This window comes from Pristis pectinata, chromosome 32 (assembly GCF_009764475.1).
Source record: "Pristis pectinata isolate sPriPec2 chromosome 32, sPriPec2.1.pri, whole genome shotgun sequence".
NCBI classification, from domain to species: domain Eukaryota; kingdom Metazoa; phylum Chordata; class Chondrichthyes; order Rhinopristiformes; family Pristidae; genus Pristis; species Pristis pectinata.
The window spans coordinates 16,804,920-16,827,344 of record NC_067436.1 but is presented as its reverse complement, the minus strand read 5'-3'; the positions used below and the strand labels follow the sequence as shown (position 1 = coordinate 16,827,344).

At 43.1% G+C, this 22,425-nt stretch overlaps 1 protein-coding gene across 8 annotated transcripts in view; it reads right to left on the bottom strand.

Moving 5' to 3' along the window:
• Positions 1-18,661, bottom strand: part of pstpip1a (proline-serine-threonine phosphatase interacting protein 1a) — a 74,857-nt gene extending 56,196 nt beyond the window's left edge. For 7 of the 8 annotated variants that reach the window (XR_007958481.1, XM_052042568.1, XM_052042569.1 and 4 more), the window contains exon 1: positions 18,344-18,577. Coding sequence is in view for 7 of the 8 variants with exons in the window: in XM_052042568.1 (XP_051898528.1) it covers positions 18,344-18,376 (33 nt within the window). In the remaining variant the exon portion in view is untranslated. Of the gene's footprint in view, positions 1-18,343 lie in introns of all 8 variants that reach the window. The other variant, XM_052042575.1, reaches the window with a different exon arrangement.
• Between the last annotated feature and the right edge of the window lie 3,764 nt (positions 18,662-22,425).

Genomic DNA, 22,425 nt, shown 5'->3' with positions numbered 1-22,425 from the left:
GAGAGCAGACCATAGGGAAGAGGGAAGGAGGTGGGGAATAAATGGGCAGGTCGTGAGGGCAGGGGAAGTGGAAAGGTGAGGGGGGGCCCCACAGGAATGAGGGAGCACAGGTGGGGGGGGGGGGTGGGAAAGGAGGAGGAGGGAAGGGTTTAAAAAAAAACAACAGCAAGAAGAGGGGAGGGGTTACCAGAAGTTAGAGAAAGCAACGTTGAGGGCGTCAGGTGGGAGACTACCAAGGCAGAATGTGGGGTGTTGTTCCTCAAACCCGCGTCTGGCCTCAAATGTGGCAGTAGAGGAAGCCATGGATAGACACGTCAGTGTGGGAGTGGGACGTGGAATTGAAGTGGCTGGCCACCGGGAGATCCTTGCTTTTGCGGCAGAATTCCTCCAGCGTTTTGTGTGCGTTGCTCCAGATTCCAGCATCTGCAGAATCTCATGTGTCTCTAGAACTAGATGTCACCAGCTTGAGAGAGGTCATGCAGCAGCGTACCACAGCAATTGAATCTGAGACCTTCCTCGTTTTAGATGGTTCAGTTCCACATCGGGTATCTAATCTATCCATTATTGGCCGGAGGAGGAAGGAAAAACAAGGAAGTCATACGTCAGGCAAGTTACCTGGGGTTCTCCTTTCACTACCACAGGTTTGGTCATCTTCCAAGCAGCCAGCGGGAAATGACCAATAACGATAAAATTGCCAAGTGCTTCACTTCCATGGTCAAATACACGTAAAAAAGACTGAGAAAGAGATTCTCTTTGTTCTCACCACCACTCCCCCCTTTCTGTACTTTAACCCATGTTTGATTTTTCCTTTTTCTTGCAGCTGGTCAGCAGCCTGAAGTGTGAGCAGTTCGTTCTCTCCACAGATGGCACCTGGTCTGCTGGGTACTTTCAACATTGCTTTTATACGGTGGATTTTGAAGCAAATGGAACTTTGATTCAACATCTCTTGAACGATGGCACCTACTTTGTGTACTTAACAGTTTTATCAAACTAATGCCCGAATTAGTTTTATCCTCCCAAGAAATTAACGATTTATTGATGGACCATCAACAATTCTCGTGCATCAACCATCACAAGTGTCTTACTGACCCCAGACACATTTACACCAAAACATTTATTAATATAAAAAAGGCCAAAGAAACAAAATAAAGCTAATAAGAATTACTTTTCTACCTTCAGGAGGGGAGGTACATTTTGGGCAGTGTTAGGCCACAATTGAATTAAACATTGCACAAATCCTTGTGGCATTCAATGGAGGCAGGCATGGTGTGCAAGACCAGCATTCATAGCCTTCCCCCACAGGCCTTGAGAAGATGGCGAGCTGGTCTACACCACACGAACGGAACTTGTGAATTAGGAGCAGGACTAAGCAAGTCAGCTCCTCGAGCATGCTCCACCATTCGTTCACATCGTGGCTGGTCTGACTGCAATCATGAGTCTCCATTCTTGCTACCCCAGATAACCCCTTTGCTCACCAAGTGTCTATCTCCCTCTGCCTTAAGGATACACAAAGACTTCACTTCCACTGCCCTTTGAGAGAGTACCAAAGACCCAGAACCCTCTGTGAAAAAAGTTCTCCTACTTTAAAAACGGGCAACCTCTGTGTGTAAACCATGACCCCTACTTCTACATTTTCCCCACAGGAAGAAACATTATTTCTAAAGCCATCTATCAAGACCCCTCAAAGTCTAATGTCCCCTCTCACTCATCTAACCTCAATGTATACAAGCCTGGCCTGTCCAACCAGCCTTTGCCTGCTGGCCATACACGCTACCTTCTGGTCAGGGCTGGGTAATAACTTGGCTATTGTTCCAAGTAACTCAGAATGGAGTTGAAGCTTGTGGCCTCTCTGCTGTTTATGATTCAGTAAAACTTGACGCATTCTAGCTGACCACTAAACCACTGGGGAGAACCTCAGAATCAGAGAGGAGTAAAGTTACAAATAAATCCTGTGCTTAGATTCTTTGCGATGAGGGAAATAGGAAAACCCTGATATTCGAGAGAGGCCATATCCAAAAGCACAATGTGCCAAATAAGTGCAATCCAATTTAGAATTCACAGCTGTACAAAAATTGAGTTCCTAAAGCAGGCCCTGAGTCATAGATACTAATTTCTCCATTTTTCTTGCACCTGTGGTTTTTGAAATTGTGTCGTCATGAGTCTTATTCATATTCAAGGCAGACTCAGCAAGCAAGAGTGGAAAGCTGCAATCAGCCAAGCCGCAGCTTGATACTTGCTGTAAAACTAAGTGTCTGGTTACACCATGGGAGGAAAACGCCCCGACACACCCTTCAACCAAGTATCACAGATAGAATCAAAGACACTTCAACCCACAGGGGGAGCTTCACTTTATAAATGCAGCTAAAAATGGTTTGGCTAAAAAGAAAAATCACTCCGCATCTACAACACACAGTCCCCGACAACTTTGTACACTTTTCTTCTTCCTCCCCTCCCCTCCCTTCCTTCTCCCGTAACACATGCCACTCTCTCCTGGAGTTACAGTTCTGCATCACAAGGAGAATCCGCCACATTCTGCCCCCTGCTCACTCTCCACTTGAATGTTCTGGAGGAACTTCCACACAGTGTGTCAACTGGGCAAGCTGCTGCCCTCACCCAAAGGTGCCACACAGAACACAATCTTCCAGCAGCATACACAAGCGTGGTCAGGAACGAGAGACTGTCTGGTCAAAAAGCAAGAGCAGCCATTTGCCAGTTGAACAGGCCTCGAGGTGAATGGTACTCGGGAGTGTTGGACAGGATGAAGTTAATGTTGGAAAAACTAAATGATATCATAAGATGCTTCTTTACTATGTAGATGCAGTATTATCAGTACCCAAAAGGGGCAAACCAAGACAGTCAACTGGAACCCTGCAAAACCCTCATCCAATATGAACTGGTGCCATGTGGGTCTTCTTTCTTTGCTGTTTTATGGATAGTAAACGGAATGTTTTTGGATGTCGCAACCAACTGGTGTTTGTGAATCTGCAGAATAAGGCGTCTGTACGTTGGAAGTAAACGACGTTAAATTATTCTGTTTTGAAAGGACGACAGTGTGGGCTCTCATCCCTCCCTCCATTCCACTATCGCCTGTTGTTAGTTTCCCATGCAAATACGAGGGAGAACTCTCATCATGTCCAGTTACAGATCCAAGATGGTGCCGGAGCGTGGCAACACTTTGCGAGATGGCTTCAACAGATCTGTTCATTACCAGTCCCTATCCTTATCCTTCCAATCAGCATCCTCTCCCACACAGATATCCCCAATGTTTACGTCCTGGTTGCACTCAAGAAACAAAGGACTGCAGATGCTGGGATCTAGATGAAAAACACAATGATGCTGGAGGAACTCAGCAGGTCAGGCAGCATCCGTGGAGAAAAGCAGACAGTCAACGTTTTGGGTCAGGATCCTTCTTTGTCCAGAAAGTCGACATTTCAGGTAAAGACCCTTCATCTGGACTTAAATCTCAATCTGAAACGTTGACTGTCATTCAGTCCTGAAGAAGGCTCCTGACCCAAAACGTTGACCGCCTGCTTTTCTCCATGGATGCTGCCTGGCCTGCTGAGTTCCTCCAGCATCATCGTGTTTTTCACCTGGTTACACTCAGTCAGCTCTGCTGGACGTGTTAAGTCATTCACGTGCCTGACACCAGACTCCTGAAACAGGTACTGTATTCTGAGCTCTAACAGAAAGAGATCACCAGGAGGACAGAAAATGATTCAAGGTTGCACTCAAAGCCTCTGAAGAAATGCAACATCTGCGCTGTCTCCTGGGAATCTCTAGCCATGATCACTCAAAGTGGAGAAGGAACATTCGGATGGTACTGAAAACCTCAAAGTACATAAAAGCCCTACATTACCACAGCATTTCACAAACTATCTACCCACTCACCCCTTCAGCCATGATCTGACCCATCCGCGGATGAGTCTGTAGTTCCCAAATGACTTCATGATCCACCTCAGAATCCACAAAACCCAGAGTGGAAGCAAGTTATCCCGAAGGATGCCTGAGAGAGCAAGAGAGCCCTGAGAGTGGAGTTAGGTGGGGAGTTCCAGGATTTAGACACAGTGGCAGAGGGAACGTAATGTGGCAAAATGCAAGGCTCACTAGTAGTGGGAGACAGAATTATTTTTATTAAATGGCGAGAAACTGATTGTTGGTGTATAGAGAGATCTGCGTTCCAGTTCACGAAGCAGTCAAGTACCATCAGGAAGAGAAGTGCTTTGTTGAGCCTTTATTCAAGGGCTTTGGAGGACAAGGATAAGAAAGTTCTGCTGCAGTTGTACTGGGGTTTACCATGACTGCAGTGCTGTCAACAGTTTGGGTCTCCTTATCCAAGGAAGGACCTACTGCCTGCACAACAGTGCAGCTCACATTCGCAAGATGGATTCCTGGGACACGGGGGTTGGCACACGAGGAGAGGTTGAGTAGGAATGCCTCACACTTAGTGGAGTTTTGAAGAGTTTCCTTGGCATCCACCATGTTAATCTCTCACATAAGGTTCTGAAAGAGACTTACAGGGGTCTGTTTCCTCCAGCTGGAGAATTAGAAGGGGTCTACAATCTCCAGATAAGGGGCTGAGCACTTAGGATTAGGACAAAGAGAAATTGTTTTGCTCAGTGCAAGTGCTGTACTCAAGGTTCAGATCAATAGGTCTTTTGGACACCAAAATAATCAAGGGATATGGGAAAAATCCAGCAGGAAAGTGAAAAAAGCACAACAAAAGCCATTAACAGGATGCTGGAGGAACTCAGCAGGTTAGGAAGCACCTGAGGAGGGAAGTGAACAGTCAACATCTGGATGAAGGGGCTTGACCCAAAACATTGACTGTCCATTCTTGCCACCCCCACCCAAAAACAGATGCTGCCCAACCCATTAAGTTCCTCCAACATCTCGTGTGCTGGTCAGCAGTCCAGCATCTACAGTCTCTTGCATCTACAACAGAAGACATGATCTTCTCAAATAGCAGAGGAGGATCACAGGGCCTGATGCCATCTCTATTTCATGATGCTTCACAGATTTACAGTCTAGGTGCTGGAAACAAATACATCTTCCCGGAGAACAAAATTCAGTCACACTCTAAGAGATGTCAGGGTAACACAGATTCAGCAATTCAGGAAGAACTCATTCAGAACATTCCATTAGTAGTAGATTTGGTTTGAGGTTAGGGCTTCTGGGTGGCAAGGGAACAAACCAAATGCAAATTTCAGATTTAGCACTCTCAATCACCAACCCAACAACTTAACCAAGGAGACATTTCAAACAGAGTGTGTATGGGGAGAGACATGAGCTAAAAGGCTGGAGAAGTAACATCATTCTCAGTAACTGTTCAAATAGATTGCTCTGGGATTCAATAGAACACAAACAATTTGATATCCAAATAAGTTTTTTCTCCCCCCTTCAACTTTCTCAAAGTTATTGAAATCTTTGGACACAGGACACAAGTCAATACTTTGCCATCAATCACACATCTTCAAGCTTAGTCAACCATTAAAGACGTCTCTTCCTGTCCGGAAGTCACTGATTGCAATCAAGAATGAAAATGCTGACTGATTTTCTAGTTTAAAATAGTGGAAGTCGATGGTAGCACTAACTGCTGGCGAGCTGAGCTTAGGTAATTCAACAGAACATGAACTGAATCCAGGATCTCCCAGTCTGCGTGAGCTTTATAGCAATAGGGTGCAATAAGATTAAAAACTGGTTGACATTATACAACATTGAGGATATACGAATAAAAATAAGGCTCAAGTCTGACAAGATTGATGAGCAGCAAGTTAGGAGACTTGTCTAATTTCATGCCCAACAACAAGACAACCCAGACTTAAATTTTAAAGAACTAAACCTGGACAGGTAGAAAGAATATCAGAGGAAGAGTGTTTATGAAAATTATCATAGTTCCGTTAAATTTAACATACTCCTGGAAATGTACAAAGATAAAATGGTTGAGGTTCTAAATCGGGGTGGACTAAATGGGTCTGATTCAGCAAGTGGAACGGGACCAGCTACCTGAAGGCAAATCAGTCTCAAAGCCAAGTAAGGAAGAGGTTCCAGGGCTTCAGGGTTAACATGCTCCCACCAAAAATAAAAGGCAGTGAGATTGCCAAATCGAGACCCCTGGATGACAAGTTGTAAGGGAGAGTCAAGTTGAAAGGCAAGGATAAAAAAAGGAAAGATTACACAAGGCACCAGAGGTTAACATAGCAGAAAGCCATAGAGAGTATAGAAGTAAAATGGAAACTAGGAAAGCAAGGGGGAAAAAATGGATGTTCAATTATTTTATTTGTGAAAGATGTTTTAAGTACAAATAGGACAATCAAGAAAAGAGTAGGGGTTATTGGGGATAAGATATCTTTATTAGTCACATGTACATCGAAACACAGAGTAAAATCCACCTTTTGCGTAGTGTTGTGTGTACATGTGTCTTTTTTTTTAAGGATCCAGCCATCACTGGCAAGGTCAGCACTCATCACCGATCCCTAACCATCCTCAAAGATAGCAGTGAGCTGCCTTCTTGAACCACTGAAATCCTCCTGGTGAAGGTGTTCCCACCGTTCTGTTGGGGAGGCAGTTCCAGGATTTAGACGCAGTGTGGAGGCAGAGGATGTGGTAAAGGTTCCTAACTCTGTCTGACTGTTTTCACAAATGAGGGGCCCGATACCAATGTTGTAATTAAGTTCACAAGGATGAAATATTGGATGTGGTCAAAAGGATACTAATAGGGTTATCATATGTGAAGATAGACAAATTGCAAGGCCCAGGTGAAATAGGACCCAGGCTGTTAAAAGAAACAAGGGGGGCAACTGCAGACAATTTCCCAGTCCGCATGGGCTACAGCTGTGGTAGCTAAGGACTGAAGGGCTACTAATGTTGTACCTTTGTTTAACAACTGAGGTAGAGATAAACCAATTAATTATAGGTCAGTTAATTTAACTTGTGTTGAGCAAAATATTAGAATTCTAAAAGAATTCTAAAAAATAAACTCTCATTTGGAAAGGCAAAGATTAATCAGGGCCAACCCACGTGGATTTGTTTAGGGTAGGTCATGTCTGACTAACTTAGGGAGCTAACAAGGAGTGGTGGGTGTGCAGTCTATTGGAGAAGTACATGTCATGGAGTCTCTGGATTTTAGCAAAGGGTTTGACAAATTCCCACATGAAGGTAGGCGAGGAAAGTAAAAGTCAATGAGGTCTGAGAGAGGGGCAAATTGCATCCAAAATTGGCTTAGTGGCAGGAAGCAAAGGGTTGATGAGTCTGTGTGTGACTGGAGGTCTGTAATGAGTAGGGATTGGACCAGAGTATTGGGGGCACAATAAAGTACTTTGCAAATAATACAAAAATTGGCCATTTGGTTTACAAGGGGAGAGGAGAGCTGCAGGAAGGTGGAAGTAATCGGTAGTGTAGCAGTTAGCGTAACACTATTACAGTGCCATCGACCGGGTTCCATTCTGGCCACTGTCTGTAAGGAATTTGTACGTTCTCCCTGTGTCTGCACGAGTTTCCTCTGGGTGCTCCGGTTTCCTCCCACATTCCAAAGACGTGGGCATGCTATGTTGGCGCTGGAAGCGTGGCGACACTTGCGGGCTGCCCCCAGAACACTACGCAAAGAAGCATTTTACTGTGTGTTTCAATGTACATGTGACTAGTAAAGATCTTATCTTAATCAGTTAGTTGGGCAAAAAAAAAATGACAACTGGACTCAACTTGGACAAGCATGAGTAATGCACTTCAGGATGTGCATCAGGGCAAGGGAATACACAATATGTGGAATGTTGTTGAGTACTACAGAGGAAGAAAAGAGCTTAAAGTTCTGTGTCCATAGACCCTCAAAAGATTGCAGCACCAGTGAATAAGCTGATTAAAAGGCAACTATAGAACACTATCCTTCACTAGCTGAAGTGCAAGAGCAGGGAGGTTATCGAGAGCTGCACATAACACAGATTAGGTCAGAGCCCGAGTACTGGATACCATTCTACTCACTGCATTAAAGTAAGGATGGGAATGCAATGGAGTGGCTGCAGAGGGGGCATACGAGGATGTTGCTGAGGTCAGTAATTTGTACCTATGAGGAGATATTGAATGAAGAATGCTGAAAGGAAAATTGGTGGTTTATAAAGTTATGAACAGCCTTGGTAGAATCGATTGGAAGAACTGGTTTCTCTTTGTAGAGAAGTCAGAAGTCACGGAGCATGGATTAAGTGCTGAAGATGGATCAAAGTCAAAGTTGAGTTTCTCGTCATATGCACAAACACGTCCATGTGCGCACAGGTGCAATGAAAAGCTTACTTGCAGCAGCATCACAGGCACATAGCATCATACACACAACATTCACAAGAAAAACAAATTAAAACACAAATTATACAAGAAAGAACACAATTAGAACAAAGTCCATATTAGTGCAAAGTGGTTGAAGTGTTGTTATACTGAGGCAGTGATTAGGGTTGTGCAGGTTGGTCCAAGAACAAAATGGTTGAAGAGAAGTAGCTGTTCCTGAACCTTCTGCACCTCCTGCCCAATGGTGGCTGAGAGAAGATGGCATGGCCCGGACAGTGGGGATCTTTGATGATGGGTGTTGCCTTCTTGACGCAGCACCTCCTGTAGATACTATCGATGGTGGTGGTGGAGGGGTGGTGGGACTTGTGTCTGTGATGTATTGGGCCGAGTCCACTACACTCTGTAGAAGAACTTTAGAAAAAGAAAAATTACTTTGAGGGTGGTAGGAGCCTGGAACTCATTGCCTGAAAACCCTATCCATATTTGAAGAGCAATAGGAGGTGTACGTGGTCAAAAAGCACCACGGGATTAGGTTCAGTAGCTTTCAACTATCACAGATATGATGGGCCAAATGGCCTCCTCGTGTGTCATTATTTTAGCCAAAAATGAAATCATTTTTAGAACCACAAGTTAGTTCCCCGTGGGAAACTTGAATACACCACAATTACATTGATATTCATGCCTTCAAGCCACAGGACAGCCAGAAGAGGAATCACAGATCCCATTAGTGCAGGTGAAAGGGAGATTTTGTAAAGATGGACTTCTCACAAGTTACTTGGACAGACCAGAAAGTGGAATTATGCCTCAATGATTGGGGCCAATCCAGATGGCTAAGTGATGATGTCTGATTCGTGAAGTGTGAAAAGCAAAATCCTTTGTAATTAGAAACAGAGCAATCTCTGGAGAAATTAAAATGTTTCATTAACTTCCTACTTTAACCTACCTGTGGTTTGAGAAATGCCAATCTTGTGGGCTCTTTGGGCAGTAGCTCTGCTCAGGAAGATTGACCAAGGTAATTTTAGTGCTGAGCTAGCAAAATGATTTTTATCATATTGGTCCAATCAGAATCCAAACCCAAGTCAAATCTATTGTCATGTGCACAGGTACAGTGAGGTACAGGCACAATGAAAAACTTGCGTGCAACATCACAGGCACGTAGGTACATACAACACACAGTATAAATGTACATAAATTGTCTTACAAGCCACAAACATCTTGGCTATTTCCATTGGTCCCATACCAATTAATAAAACACAAATTATTTGATAAATCCAGACATTCAAACTTTAATTTTAAATTGAGAGGTCACAAACATTTTATATATATTTGAGCAGAATCTGATGAATATAGTCCTCAGTGGTTCTTTTATGACATGCAATTTTTTTTTTGACAAGAAGGATCTTAGTAATTTATTTCAGACTTCTCCAGAACATATCAGTTCAAAATTCAATGATGTATACACTATGGTAAACAAACCAGACAACTGGAGACAACAGTACAATTTAGTTTGAAAGGTGTTCAAACTAAATTAGCCTTTGGAGGAATGGGAAGGGACTTGGTCAGTTGACAGATCAGAGGTAGAGTCAAATCCAGTCGTCCAAAGTTGCCCACACTTAACCCAGCAAACAGCAGAGAAGCAAATGTAACCAGATGACAAGTGGACAGAAATGCCAGTGAAATTCCAAAGGGTGGTGTGGAGAGGCAGGAACCCACAGCAGAATAAAATGAAACAAGATGGACATCAATGGCAAACAAGCAGCAAAAAGTAGCAATTCCAGTAACGAGATCAGTTTGTGGGAGGTGAACTAATTACTTTCTTGCACTTACTTCATTCATTAGTCAGACACTTTTTTCATAAATATTTTCTGAGGTGTGATTTTCCAGTGTGTCAAACTTATTTGACTAAGTTTTTCCATAAAGTACTTTCTATGTCATAGCACTTCGAAACAATCACCAAGATAGCTGAAAATCAAGTGATTGTTTTATTCCTTGTGCTTTGATTAGAATTTGATCACAACGTTGTGCAGGCTGCATTTGGAGAAACAATCCATGTAGTATTGAACATTTGCAATAAAATCACATAGGAGCTTCACAAACAATATGTGAAATGTGCATATACAAGTCAAGGCCATTTCTTCCCCACTGAAGCTTCCAGTATAATTCAACCCAGATCCATGGGATAAGGTCTTCCTTTATCCATTCTGTCTAAACTGGAAATCACAAAGTACTTCCATTTGGCTGTCAGTGGTCTGGTTCCTGAAGTATTGGGCCTTGGTCAAACCAGTGGCATCATCAATGCAGAATTACCAAATGTAATCACATTGTGGACTGATGATACTGCCCAGGTATGGATGGCTCAGATGTGTGCAACAATTATGAAAGGAATCAACCTATTCTAAGCACCGGCCAATTTTTACTCCCGATAGCAATCAAATTCATGTGCTTATTTGTAAAGAAGAACTTTGACCAAAAACCCTTGTCATTCACTCAGTACAGTAGGTTTAATTTTAGCATCATTTCCTGATGACATAAATAATGTAGGTCACTAAGTTCCTTTTCCTTGGCTGGATGAAAATTGCCCCCTTTGTTTTTCTTTTTAAAAATCATGTTAAACTTTCATTTCACACAATTTTTAAAATTGTTTTTAAATTACAAATAACAATTGTGCGAAATAGATCTTTGGGCTCATCAACACTTGCTTTGAATGATGTGTTTATAGTTCATGATGGCAGAGCCCTATAATTTACTTTGCCCAATAAATGTAGTGAAACTTAATAAAACACCCAGGGAAGTAAGGACATAATTCCAGTTGTTGTAAAATCAATATGTAGCCATCAGGAATTATGCCCAATTTATTTGTCCTCTATGGGAACAATTAAAAAAAATAGTACTACTAAAGAAAATACTTGCTTTATTTTAACATCTTATTCATGACGTCTTACTGCTGCCCTGGAGCACCTTTCCTACAATGAATTACTTTTGAACTTTGTGCATGGTTGTGTGCGTTGGTTTACACTGTAAGAATCCACACACACACACACACACAAAGAAAAAAGGTCTGTTGATTGCCACAGAATCTCTAACATCCACCCACAGCTGCAGGCAGACACATTCAAAGAACAACAACATATCATTTCATCTCCAATGGTAGCCTAGATTTTAGGGGGGGGGGGGTGGTGGGGGAGTGGTGTTGTGGGGAACCATGGTGGCACAGCTGATAGAGCTGCTGCTTCCCCAACTCTAGCCACCCTGGTTCAATCCCAACCTCCAACATTGTCTGTGTGTGACTGCGTAGGTTTCTCTCCACATCCCAAAGATACAAGGGTTGGTCGGTTAAGTGTCACTGGAAATTGCTCCTGGTGTGTAGATAGCTGGTAGAATGCGAGGGAGATGGGAATGTGGGGAGAATAAAATGGGAGTAGTGTAGGATTGATGCAATTGGGTGCTCAATGGTCAGCATGGACTGTAGGGACTGTTTCTATGTTGTACAACAATATCCATCATTTTTTGACTCAGAGCTAAGCTAACATTATGATCCTGAGCATTATTATTTTGTAATGTTAACTCTGGCAACATAATTGGGGGGGGGGGTGTGCAGGGGGAAGTACTGAAAGGCAAGTAGGACCTGTGACAATGTGAAAGCTGAACAGAAGTAGCAGCGATGCTATGATTAACTATGTGCTAATTACCCTTTCCAGAATCATACACATCTCTGCCAAAGACTTTCAGCTGCCTCAGTAACAACTTAGTTTAAACCGAACTACCAGCCAGACAGTACATCCATGTTCTCTGCATTTCAATTATCTGTCCCTCACTGTTTCACTTTCATTTAAGGGAAGAATGAATAAACCAAGTAATTACAAGCTATGAAAATCAAACAAACTGCAGATGCTGGGAAATCTGAAACAGAATCCAGAAAGTGCTGAAAACACTCAGCAAGTCAGGCAGCGTCTATAGGAAGAGAAACAGTTAACGCTTCAACTGAAAGATCCTTCACCAGAACCAGCAAAAGAGGAAGTTGGCTTTAAGTAATGGTGGGGGATGGGGAGTTAGGAGGGATGGATAGGATTAGGGGTATTTGTGATAGGCCAGGTTGCCATGGAGCTATTGATTAAGCCATCCAGTTCATAGGTCAATGAAGGCAAATAGAGAAAATGAAAAGTAATGAGTTTAACTTCAGTAGTGAGCAAGTTATGGAATCCAGTCCGATAGACAGTATAAACCTTCACTCAGGTTAATCAGGGACAACCAGTATGGATTTATCAAAGGATTGTCCTGACCAAATAATTCCATTGAATTTTTTAATATATAAATATATATATACCCACACACATACACACATATACACACACACACACGGACACGAGTCAATGAATCTGATGTACTGAATGTAGATTTAAAGCAAAGCTTTGACAGTCCCATGTAACAGGCTGATCAAAACAAGTCAAAACCCATAGATCCAAGGGGGAAAAGAGGTAAACTGGACCCAAACTAGCTCAGTAGCAGACAGCACAGGGCAATGGCCAACAGGTGTGTGTGACTGGAAGGCTGTTATCACAAGGCTCAATACACAGTCCTTTGCTTTTTGTAACATATATTAATGATTTAGATTTAAAAGCAAGCTTATGACACAAAAAAAATGGCTGTGTGTTTGAAGACTTCAGACCTCAGGAAGATAGAGATGGTCAATTAGGCAGAAAAGTGGTACTTGGGAAAGTGCAACAAGGCAAGGGAAATACCAACAGGGGAGAGGGCGGGAGACCCGAATGCTGTGGAGGATCAGCAGGACCTTCAAGTCCACGTCCACTGATTCTCAAAAGGTAGGACACAGGTCCACAAGGTGATTAAGCAGGCATATAGAAACATAGAAAACCTACAGCACAATTCAGGCCCTTCAGATGGGATGCTTCCCTTCATGAGCTGAGACGTAGCATACAACAGCAGGAATGTTATGGAAGAATGGTGGACTTCATCCTGAGTACTGCCTACAGTTCTGGTCAGCACATGACTGGGAAGATGCAACTGCACTGGAGAGGGTGCAGGGGAGAATTACAAGGATGTTGCCCGGAATGAAAAATCTGGAGCTGTGCACAAAGACTGGATAAACTAGCGGTATTTTGTCTAGAACAGAGGTAGCTGAGGGGAGATTTAACTGGGAATGCTATATAAAATTTTGTGGACTATAAATGAAGGAGGGAAGACTCATTTCCTTTAGCAGCAGGATCAAACATTTATGGAATAATTCTCAAGAGTTGTACAGCACAGAAACAGGCCCTTCAGCCACTGAGTTCACACTGACCATCAGGTTACCCTTGTGCAGCTTGGATGTATGCTAGAATAGCTGTGACTTCTAGGGCTATGGACCAAGTGTTAGATGATGGATCAGGCTAGGTAGAGCATTATCACAGATGGGCTGAACAGCCTCCTCTGTGCTGTACATTCATGATTCCATGACTGCACTATTCGTGTGGCTAAGACAACTTAAGACTGTTAGGTATGAATTTTTTAACAAATGTGTTTTCAAGCACAACTGCTGAAAATGCAGAGCAGGTTACTTAGAGCTGTGTCCTTCGTCAGAAGGATTCGTTCACCAGACCTGACACATCAGAACCACCACCCTACTTTTCATTTGTCAATCCTACTGTGTATTCTAGCAGCTTCCATTTTTAATTCAACTTTTTGCACCCTCTCCCCTCCACCCCATACCACCTACTAGAAAGTTGAAAGAAAAAATTTTCTTCATGTTACACAATAGACTAGGTTTTTTTTGTTCATTCACAAGATATAGCATTTTGGACATTCAAACCCGGGTAGAACTTATACAGTGAATGGCAGAGCACTGAGGAGTGTTGTGGAACATAGGGACCCGAGAGTGCAGTTCACTGAAAGTGGTCGCACAAGTGGACAGGGTGGTGAAGAGGGCGTTTAGCGCGCTGGCCTTCATCAGTCAGGGCATCGAGTTTAGGAGTAGGGACATTTGTTGTAGTTGTACAAGTCAGTGGTGAAGCTGCACTTGGAGTATTGTGTGCAGTTTTGGACACCCTGTTATAGAAAGACATTGTCAAGCTGGTAAGAGAGTACAGAAGAGATTTACGAGGATGCTGCCTGGACTAGAGGGCCTGAGTTAGAGGGAGAGATTGGCCACACTGGATCTTTATTCCTTGGAGTGTAGGAGAATGAGGGGTGACCTCAGAAGTTCATGAAATTATTATTGGATAAGGTGGACGATCATAGTCTGTTTCCCAGGGTTGGGGAGTCCATAACTTGAGGGCACAGATACAAGATAAGAAGGGAGAGATTTAAAAGAGACCTGAGAGATAACTTCTTTACAGAGGGTAGTGAGTGCCTGGAATGAGCCGCCCGAGGGAGTGGTCAAGGCAGGTACAATTCCAACATTTAAGAGGCATTTGGATAGATACATGGAGGGGAGGGGAGGGGCTTGGAGGGTTATGGGTCGAACACAGGCAACTGAGACAAGCAGGGAGGATACTGTGGTCATCATGGACCAGTTGGGCCAAAGGGCCTGTTTCCGGGCTGTATTACTCTAACTTTGGCCTGGCCAGCAAATCATGGTGGTTCATCCCCCAACACGAATGGCTTGTTCGAGCCATTTCACAGGCCTGTTAAATGCCCATCTTTATAATGGTAGTGTGCAAATTGTACTTGATCAGTCTCTAGTGAACACACACGACTTGGAACCCAAGCTCATACTTGTCCCAGCCTTGGGGATAACTGACAGGCCCAGAGAAACCACAGAGCTACTGAAGTAGAAAATAGAACATTTGAACTACTGTCAACAAGTACAAAGGCAGAAACAGCTTGTTCATTTTCTTAAGAGAAAAACACAAGTAATAAATTATACATCACACATCTTTGGATCTGTGTGGTCAACACATATTGAATGACATACCAAAGTGCAAACTACTCTATTAAGATTGACAATGATACAACTTTGTCATTGGAAACATTTCTTTTCCAACTGAAGCAAAAATTTGCAGACGCTGAAAATCAAAAACAAATCTAGAAGCACTCATCAGATCAGAGAGCATCAGTGGGGAGAGGAACAATTCACATTTCAGGTTTGCAGCTTTATTGCTTCAAAATTCAAAAATGCAAATTCAAGTGGGAAGATATACTAGAAAATTTTATTTATCAACTGTTACTAGAATATGCATGATCATTATTCTGAATTTATATCTCCACATTCGAGATTTTCCCCACGAGGAGAAATATTCTCTTGACATCTACCTTGTCCAGCCTTCACAGAACCTTCTATATCTCAATAAAATCACATCTTAATGTATATAGGCCAAATAATTTTGACCTTTCTTCATAAACAACACCATCTCAGGAACTAACCTAACGAACCTCTCCTGAACCACCTCCAATGCTTTTCTATTCTTTCTGCTAAAATAGATAACTTTACATTTCCCTCACAACATACCCGATCTGTCAGATTTCTTATGATCCTATTGTAGCCAAGCACAAAATACTTAATGACACCTTGCTGGTGTAGAACCAAGATGTGTTTTCTCCAAATGACCCGAGGGGTCTTTAGCACTGATATACAGTGAGTGAAATGAAAGAGACCTTCATTTTTTTTTAAAACAAGGGCATCAAATAATCTGCATTTAGTAGCACCTTTATATTCTCTGCCAAATTTAAAATTAATCTTTGCAAATCAAAGACAACTGCCAATTCCATACCCTTGAATATCCAAATACTGAACTGCTGTGAAATAAGAATCTGCTCCAAATGACTCTTTGGTTTAGAGCAAGAATGTGACAATTTGGTCCCACACTGATTCTGGTAAACTCCAGTTTTAAAGCCACAACTGTTTAATCAGAGAGAAGGATCAGGCCTTATTGTCACTTTTGTGTTCTTAATTTTTTGTTTATTTTACAACAATTCATTTTTCAGGATCCAGGTATCGCTGGCAAAGCCAACATTAGTTGTCCATCGCCAATTGCCTGCACAAAGGTGGAGGTGAGTTGCCCTCTTGAATGCCTGCAGTCCTTCCAGTGAAGGTATGCCCACAGTGCTGGTGGGAAGGGAGTTGGCAGAATTAGATACAATGATGTTGAAGGAATGGGTGATATTTCCAAGTCGGGACAGTGTGCAATTTACAGGGGAACCTGCAGGAGGTGGCATTCGTATGTACCTGTAGCTCTTGTCCTTCTTGCTGGTAGTGGTCACGGGTTTGGGTAGTACTATCAGAATAGCCTAGGCAAGTAACTGTAGCACTTTTTGAAAGGATACACACTGCAACCACTGTGCACCAGTGGTGGAGGGAATGGATGTTTAGGGTACTAGATGGAATACTGATCGAGTGGACTGATTTACCCAGGATGGCATTAAGCTTGTCCAGGGTTGTTGAAGCTCCACTCATACAGGCAAGTGGAGAGTATACCACCACACTCCTGACTAGATAGCGGAAAAGGATTTGAGTTGTCATCACTCACCACAGGATGTATCTGGTTGGTCAGTTCAGTTTCTGGTCAATGATGAACTCTTTGGGAACTGATGGCAGTGGGGATGGCAGGTTAGGTAATGTTACTGCCCATTGAATGTCAAGGATTAGTGGTTGGACTCTGCTTTGTTGGAAATTATCATTAACTGGAACTTTGGTGACACCAAAGTTACTTTCCACCTATCTGCCCACGGCTGAGCATCATCCAGGTTTGCTGCAAGCAAGCATGGACTGCTTTATTTGCAGAAGAGTTGTGAATGGACTTGAACTGTGGAATCGTCAGTGAACATCTCCACTTCTGACTTTCTGATGGAAGGAAGGGAGGGTTACCGATGAAGCAGCCAGTTAACCTTGAGAAATGCCTGCAGTGATGTCCTGGGACTGGGATTATTGACCTCCAACAACCACCTTCCTTTGTGAAGGGCCCAGTAACTGGAGTGTTTTCCTTTTCACATCCATTGACTTCAGTTTTACCCACAGCTCACTGATGCAATGCTCAGCCAAATGCTGCCTTTACGTTAAAGACAGTCACTCTGACCTCTTCACCGAGTTCAGCTCTGGTCCAACTCTGTACTAAAGCTAGGGGTCCTGGTAAATCCCAAACTGATCATCGGGGATCAAGTGTCATTTGATTGTGCCATCAACACCTCCCGATACTTTGCGGATAATCCAGTGCAAAAAAAAGTGAATGGATGCATTTTGGAAAAATATCTCATCCTTTGAATTCATTAACTTTGTGGTGTCACCACAGAAGTATAAATGTATTCCGAATCCAGATTTAGGGGCAAGCCTGACATTGTAATGGGACACGGTGACACTTTAAAGGCAGCCTCTCTCTTTCTCTCTTAATATCGGTGCAAAGCGTGATCCAGCACCATAATCTAAATTGGTAAATACATCGGTATCCTCCAAATCTAACTGGTTAGAGTCAGTAGTATCCTAGCAGGGTGGGGCTCCTAAAATCTTTGCCGCTTCACAACTACCAATCATCCTGAACTGTGCGCGCCGCTTTAAGAAAGTCTGTGTTCTCTCTCCGGATATAAAACTCAACATTTTCTGATAACCATTCTCCCCACCTTTTCTCTCTTTAAAAGAAAGAGCAGCCCACACCCATCAATTAACAGCATGGATTTCTGCAATGCACCTCGTCTCTCGGTACCAGATTTAATTGACGGTACTTATGTCCAAGGAGTCAGCTTCAATCGGGCCAATTGACCTTAATTACCAGAAGGTGCAACTGCACTTGGTGGAAAGTCACTATGAAATGCGAAACTAAATGGGAGAAAAATCTGGTTGGCTATTTGGGAAACGGGAATTATTTCATCAAAGTATAGATTCATAATGAGACTCTGTAAGTGTGACCAAACCGCTTTAAATTAGTTACCTTCTGCGACCAATTGGCTGCCGATTTAGTCGCGAAAAATCTCTACATTTCTACGTTTATAAAAGAAGAAAATAGTTTGTTTCATAACACAAAGTTAGATTTGGTGTTGCCTGAAACAAAGTTGAGATGAAAATAGATAATTACACTCCCACTAAATACTCCAAAGTACATTTTTGGATTGATATATGCCCCTTTAAACATTTACAGCGAAATTCACTCACCCAAAAAGCGTCCTTAAACCGGAGTCGAGTCATACTGAATTTGTACAAGGTTTGATCCGGTGAGACCGTTCTCAGAAGAAGACTTTTCAAAGGCGGTAATCCGATGCTGTATTTCTTTGTTACGTACAATTTTCAGATTGCTCCACTCTGACCAGAGCTCAAAGTTACTGCTTCCTCAACGCACGATTCTGTTCACTCTGTTGGTAGCAACCTTGCAGAGAGGGGGGGAAGACTTTTTCTCGTTCACGCTGGTGATGTCAGAGTAACCACAATGAACACGTGAGGAGGTTCTGCAGGCACTGCCAACCCGCGAAGCGCAGCGGGTAGCAGTTTATTTCTGGATTTATCGAGAGAAGGATGCAAAAAAAGAACGTGGGAGGGACAGCGTCAGATTGGTTAGAAAGGTGTCCAAGAGGCAGTCAGGTGAAAACAGCTGTTAGCACAACCGAAGTGTGCGCCGCGCCTGGAGTTATTAATCCCTTAGCACAGATGAGGGATTAATTGACAAATGGGTTGTGGAAAGGAAGAGGGCGGAATGATGAAACTGGTGAAAGCAATGGGTTTTGAGAAGAGGACATTGGCTTGGAAGCCAAACTCTGCCGAAACGTTAATGAAAAAAAAAACTACAGATACTTCACTGAAATGAAAAGTGAAAATGCTGGAACACTCAGGCAGTATCTGTGGAAAGAGAAGCAGAGATAATGTTTCAAATCGAAATCCCTTCATTAGAACTGGGAAAGACAGAAAAAACTAAATTAGATTTAAAGGTGCAGAGGAGATGAGAGGAGGGATGGATAGGGGCAAAGGGAGTATTGGTGACAGGGTGAGGGCAGGATGGTAGAGGGGCTAAGTTGTAGATATCCTCTGGTCAATGGGGACAGTTAAAAGGTGATGATACAAATAGATAGATAGGTATCTTTATTAGTCACATGTACATCGAAACACAGTGAAATGCATCTTTTGCATAGTGTTCTGGGGGCAGCCCACAAGTGTCACCACACTTCCGGCGCCAACATAGCGTGCCCACAACTTCCTAACCCGTACGTCTTTGGAATGTGGGAGGAAACCAGAGCACCCAGAGGAAACCCACGCAGACAAGGGGAGAACGTACAAACTCCTTATAGACAGCGGCCAGAATTGAACCTGGGTTGCTGGCGCTGTAATAGTGTTACGCTAACCGCTACACTACCGTAATGTACAACAAAACCCAGGGCTGAGGGACATGCCCAGAAGATCAGGCTGAGCTAATGGAGAGCGAAAAGCTGAGCCAGTGTGGCAGATGGATGACTTGTAGCAGAAATGGCCTTTCCTACAGACAAAGAAAGCAAGTTACCTGAAGTTGTGGAGTTCAGGGGTGAGTCTGGAATGTTGTTATGTACCCAGATGGAAGATGAGGTGTTTTTCCTCAAGCTCACGCTGGGGCCTGTTTATAACACTGCCGGAGGCCACAAACAGATGGGTCAGAATGGGAGATGGAGAATTAAAGTGGCAGGGAACAGCAAGGTCGGGGTCAGTCTTGCAGACTGAACACAGGTGGTTTGCAAAGGGATCACCCAATCTGCATTTGGTTTTTTCAATGTACATGGTGAACATGAATACATGCACTAGGTTACAAGAAGATGAATTGCTGCTTTATTTGGAAAGAGTGTTTGAGTCCCAGCATGGTAGGAAGGGGAGAGGTGAAAGGGCAGGTGTCGTATCTTCTGTGGTTGCATGGGAGTTGTTAGTGGGGATCGGGTTGTCAAAAAGGGATCATTTGTTTGAAATGCTGAAAGGGGAAAGGAGAGGAAGATGTGTCTGTTAGTGGAATCTCGTTGGAAGTGGAGGAAATTGTGAAAGATGATCCACTGACTGTAGGTGCTGGTAGGGTGGAACTGAGGGCCAGGGAATTCTACCCTGCTCTGTCCAGGAGGAGGGAGGAGGGAGGTGGGAGCAGTAGTCTGGGAAATAGATGAGATGCAGTCAAGGGCTCTGTCAACTATGATTGGGAGGGAAGGAGGTGGGGGACACAGTTTAGGAAGAAGAAAGACATTTTGGAGCCACTTGTGAAAAGCCTCATAATTGGAGCAACAACAATGGATACAAAGTAACTGGGAGAATGGAATGGTGTCCTTACAGAAAGTAGGGTAGGAGGAATTCAAGAGAGCTGTGGGAATCCACCTGGGGAGAGATCTTGAAAGTGAAGGGAAGGATCAGATGGGCCATGTGAAGGCCGGTGCAGGGTGGAAATTGGCTACCCCAGGAGATGCAACACCTGTCCTTTCACCTCTTCCCTTCCCACCACCCAGATTCTCGAACGCTCTTTCCATGTGAACCGACAATGCACCTGCACTTCTTTCAATCTGGTGTACTGCATTCAATGTGGTTTCATCTACATTAGATAAATCAAGTATAGATTTGGTGTCCACTTTGTAGAGCAGCTGTACTTAGTTCACAAATGTGACCTGAGCTTCCTGTTCCCTGCTATTAAATTCACCGCACAATTCCACCCTGACCTCTCTGTCTGTGGCTTCCTGCACTACTGTAGTAAGATCTTTTGCAAGCTTGAGTAACAACACCTCATCTTCCTTAATGTCAAATTCAACAAAGTCAGCTTTCTCAGTTTGTATCAGAACTGGTCACTTCTAAAGACATCCATCTGTGGCTCAGCACTTTTCTCTCCATTAGCATATCTGACCTCTTAGACATGTCCCACAGCCCTGGATTTTGTAACACATTACACTTCTTTGTTTGAGTTATCATCCTCTAACTGTCCCCATTAACCAGAGACCTCCACAATTTATCCACACTGCCATCCTGGCCTCACCCTGTCACCGATATTCCCTTTTCCCTAGCCACCTTCATCCCCCCCAACACATGACCTTCCTTGCAACTTAAATCTAACTTGCATTTCTCTCTTTCCCAGTTCTGAAGGAGGGTCTTCATCCTGAAACGTTATCTCCATTGCTCTTTCCACGGATACTGCCTGACCTGCTGAGAGTTTTCAGCATTTCCCACTTTAATTCACCAAATGTTATTCATTATTTTTAGTAGTATTACATTTGCACCCTTTTTGGCTCCCACATTTTGAGATCCAAAGAGAAGAAATGAAGAAAATCATAAGTCTAATTCAAAGTCACCTTGAAGTTTTAAAGTTTGGTTTAAAATAACCTTTGGGTCATCGAGGAGCTTTGTTGTCATTGAGGAACTCGCAGTAGAAGCAAGTCATCCTCTACCCACTGTGAGGTGTTTGAGGGGAATGGTAGCATTTTAATTAAATCCTGGGATGGTAAACCAGATATTCCAAATCCCACCACGGCAACTAAGCAATTTAAATGGTTAATTAAATAAATCTGGAAATAAAATGCTAGCGGCCACCATAAAAGTAATGAATTGATGTAAAAATGTGATCTGGTTCACTTATGTTCTTTTGTTAGGTCCAGTGTTTTTAACCGGCCTGATCTATGTAACTCCTACATAGCCCAGCTTTCTTGAAGGGCTTAATAAATCACACAGTTTGGAGGCAATTAGTTCCCGTGAATAAATAAAGCAAAACATTGCCGCTGATTATAGAAAGACAAAGTGCCCTTGACTATTTTGTTTTTGCAGAAGAAAGGGTCACAGTTAGCAAAGTACGGGGAGTACAGTTGTGCAGTAGCTATGCTGCTGCCTCAGTTTCAGTGACCGAGGTTCATTCCTGACCTCCAGTGCTGTCTATGTGGAGATTACACATTCTCCCTGTGACCATTGGGGTTTTCCCCAGGTGCTTTGGTTTCCTCCCATGTCCCAAGAATGTATTGGTTGGTGGGTAAATTGGCCACTGTAAATTACTCCTAATACAGGTGGAAAAATCACAAGAGTTAATGGGCAGAGAATAGGTTACAGGGCAAGAAGGGCCAAATAGCTTCCTTCTATGTCATGAGGAAATATAAGTACTGATTGCAACACATTTTTGACCTTACTTGACTTGACTAGACTGTGTTTGCTTAACTTGGGTGTGAAGTTGCTTTGATGATAAGAGATAAAATAGCTGATTTTGTCTTCCGTTTTGAACCAGCAACAATATAATTGTTATAAAATACAATTAGAAAATTTCTTCTCAT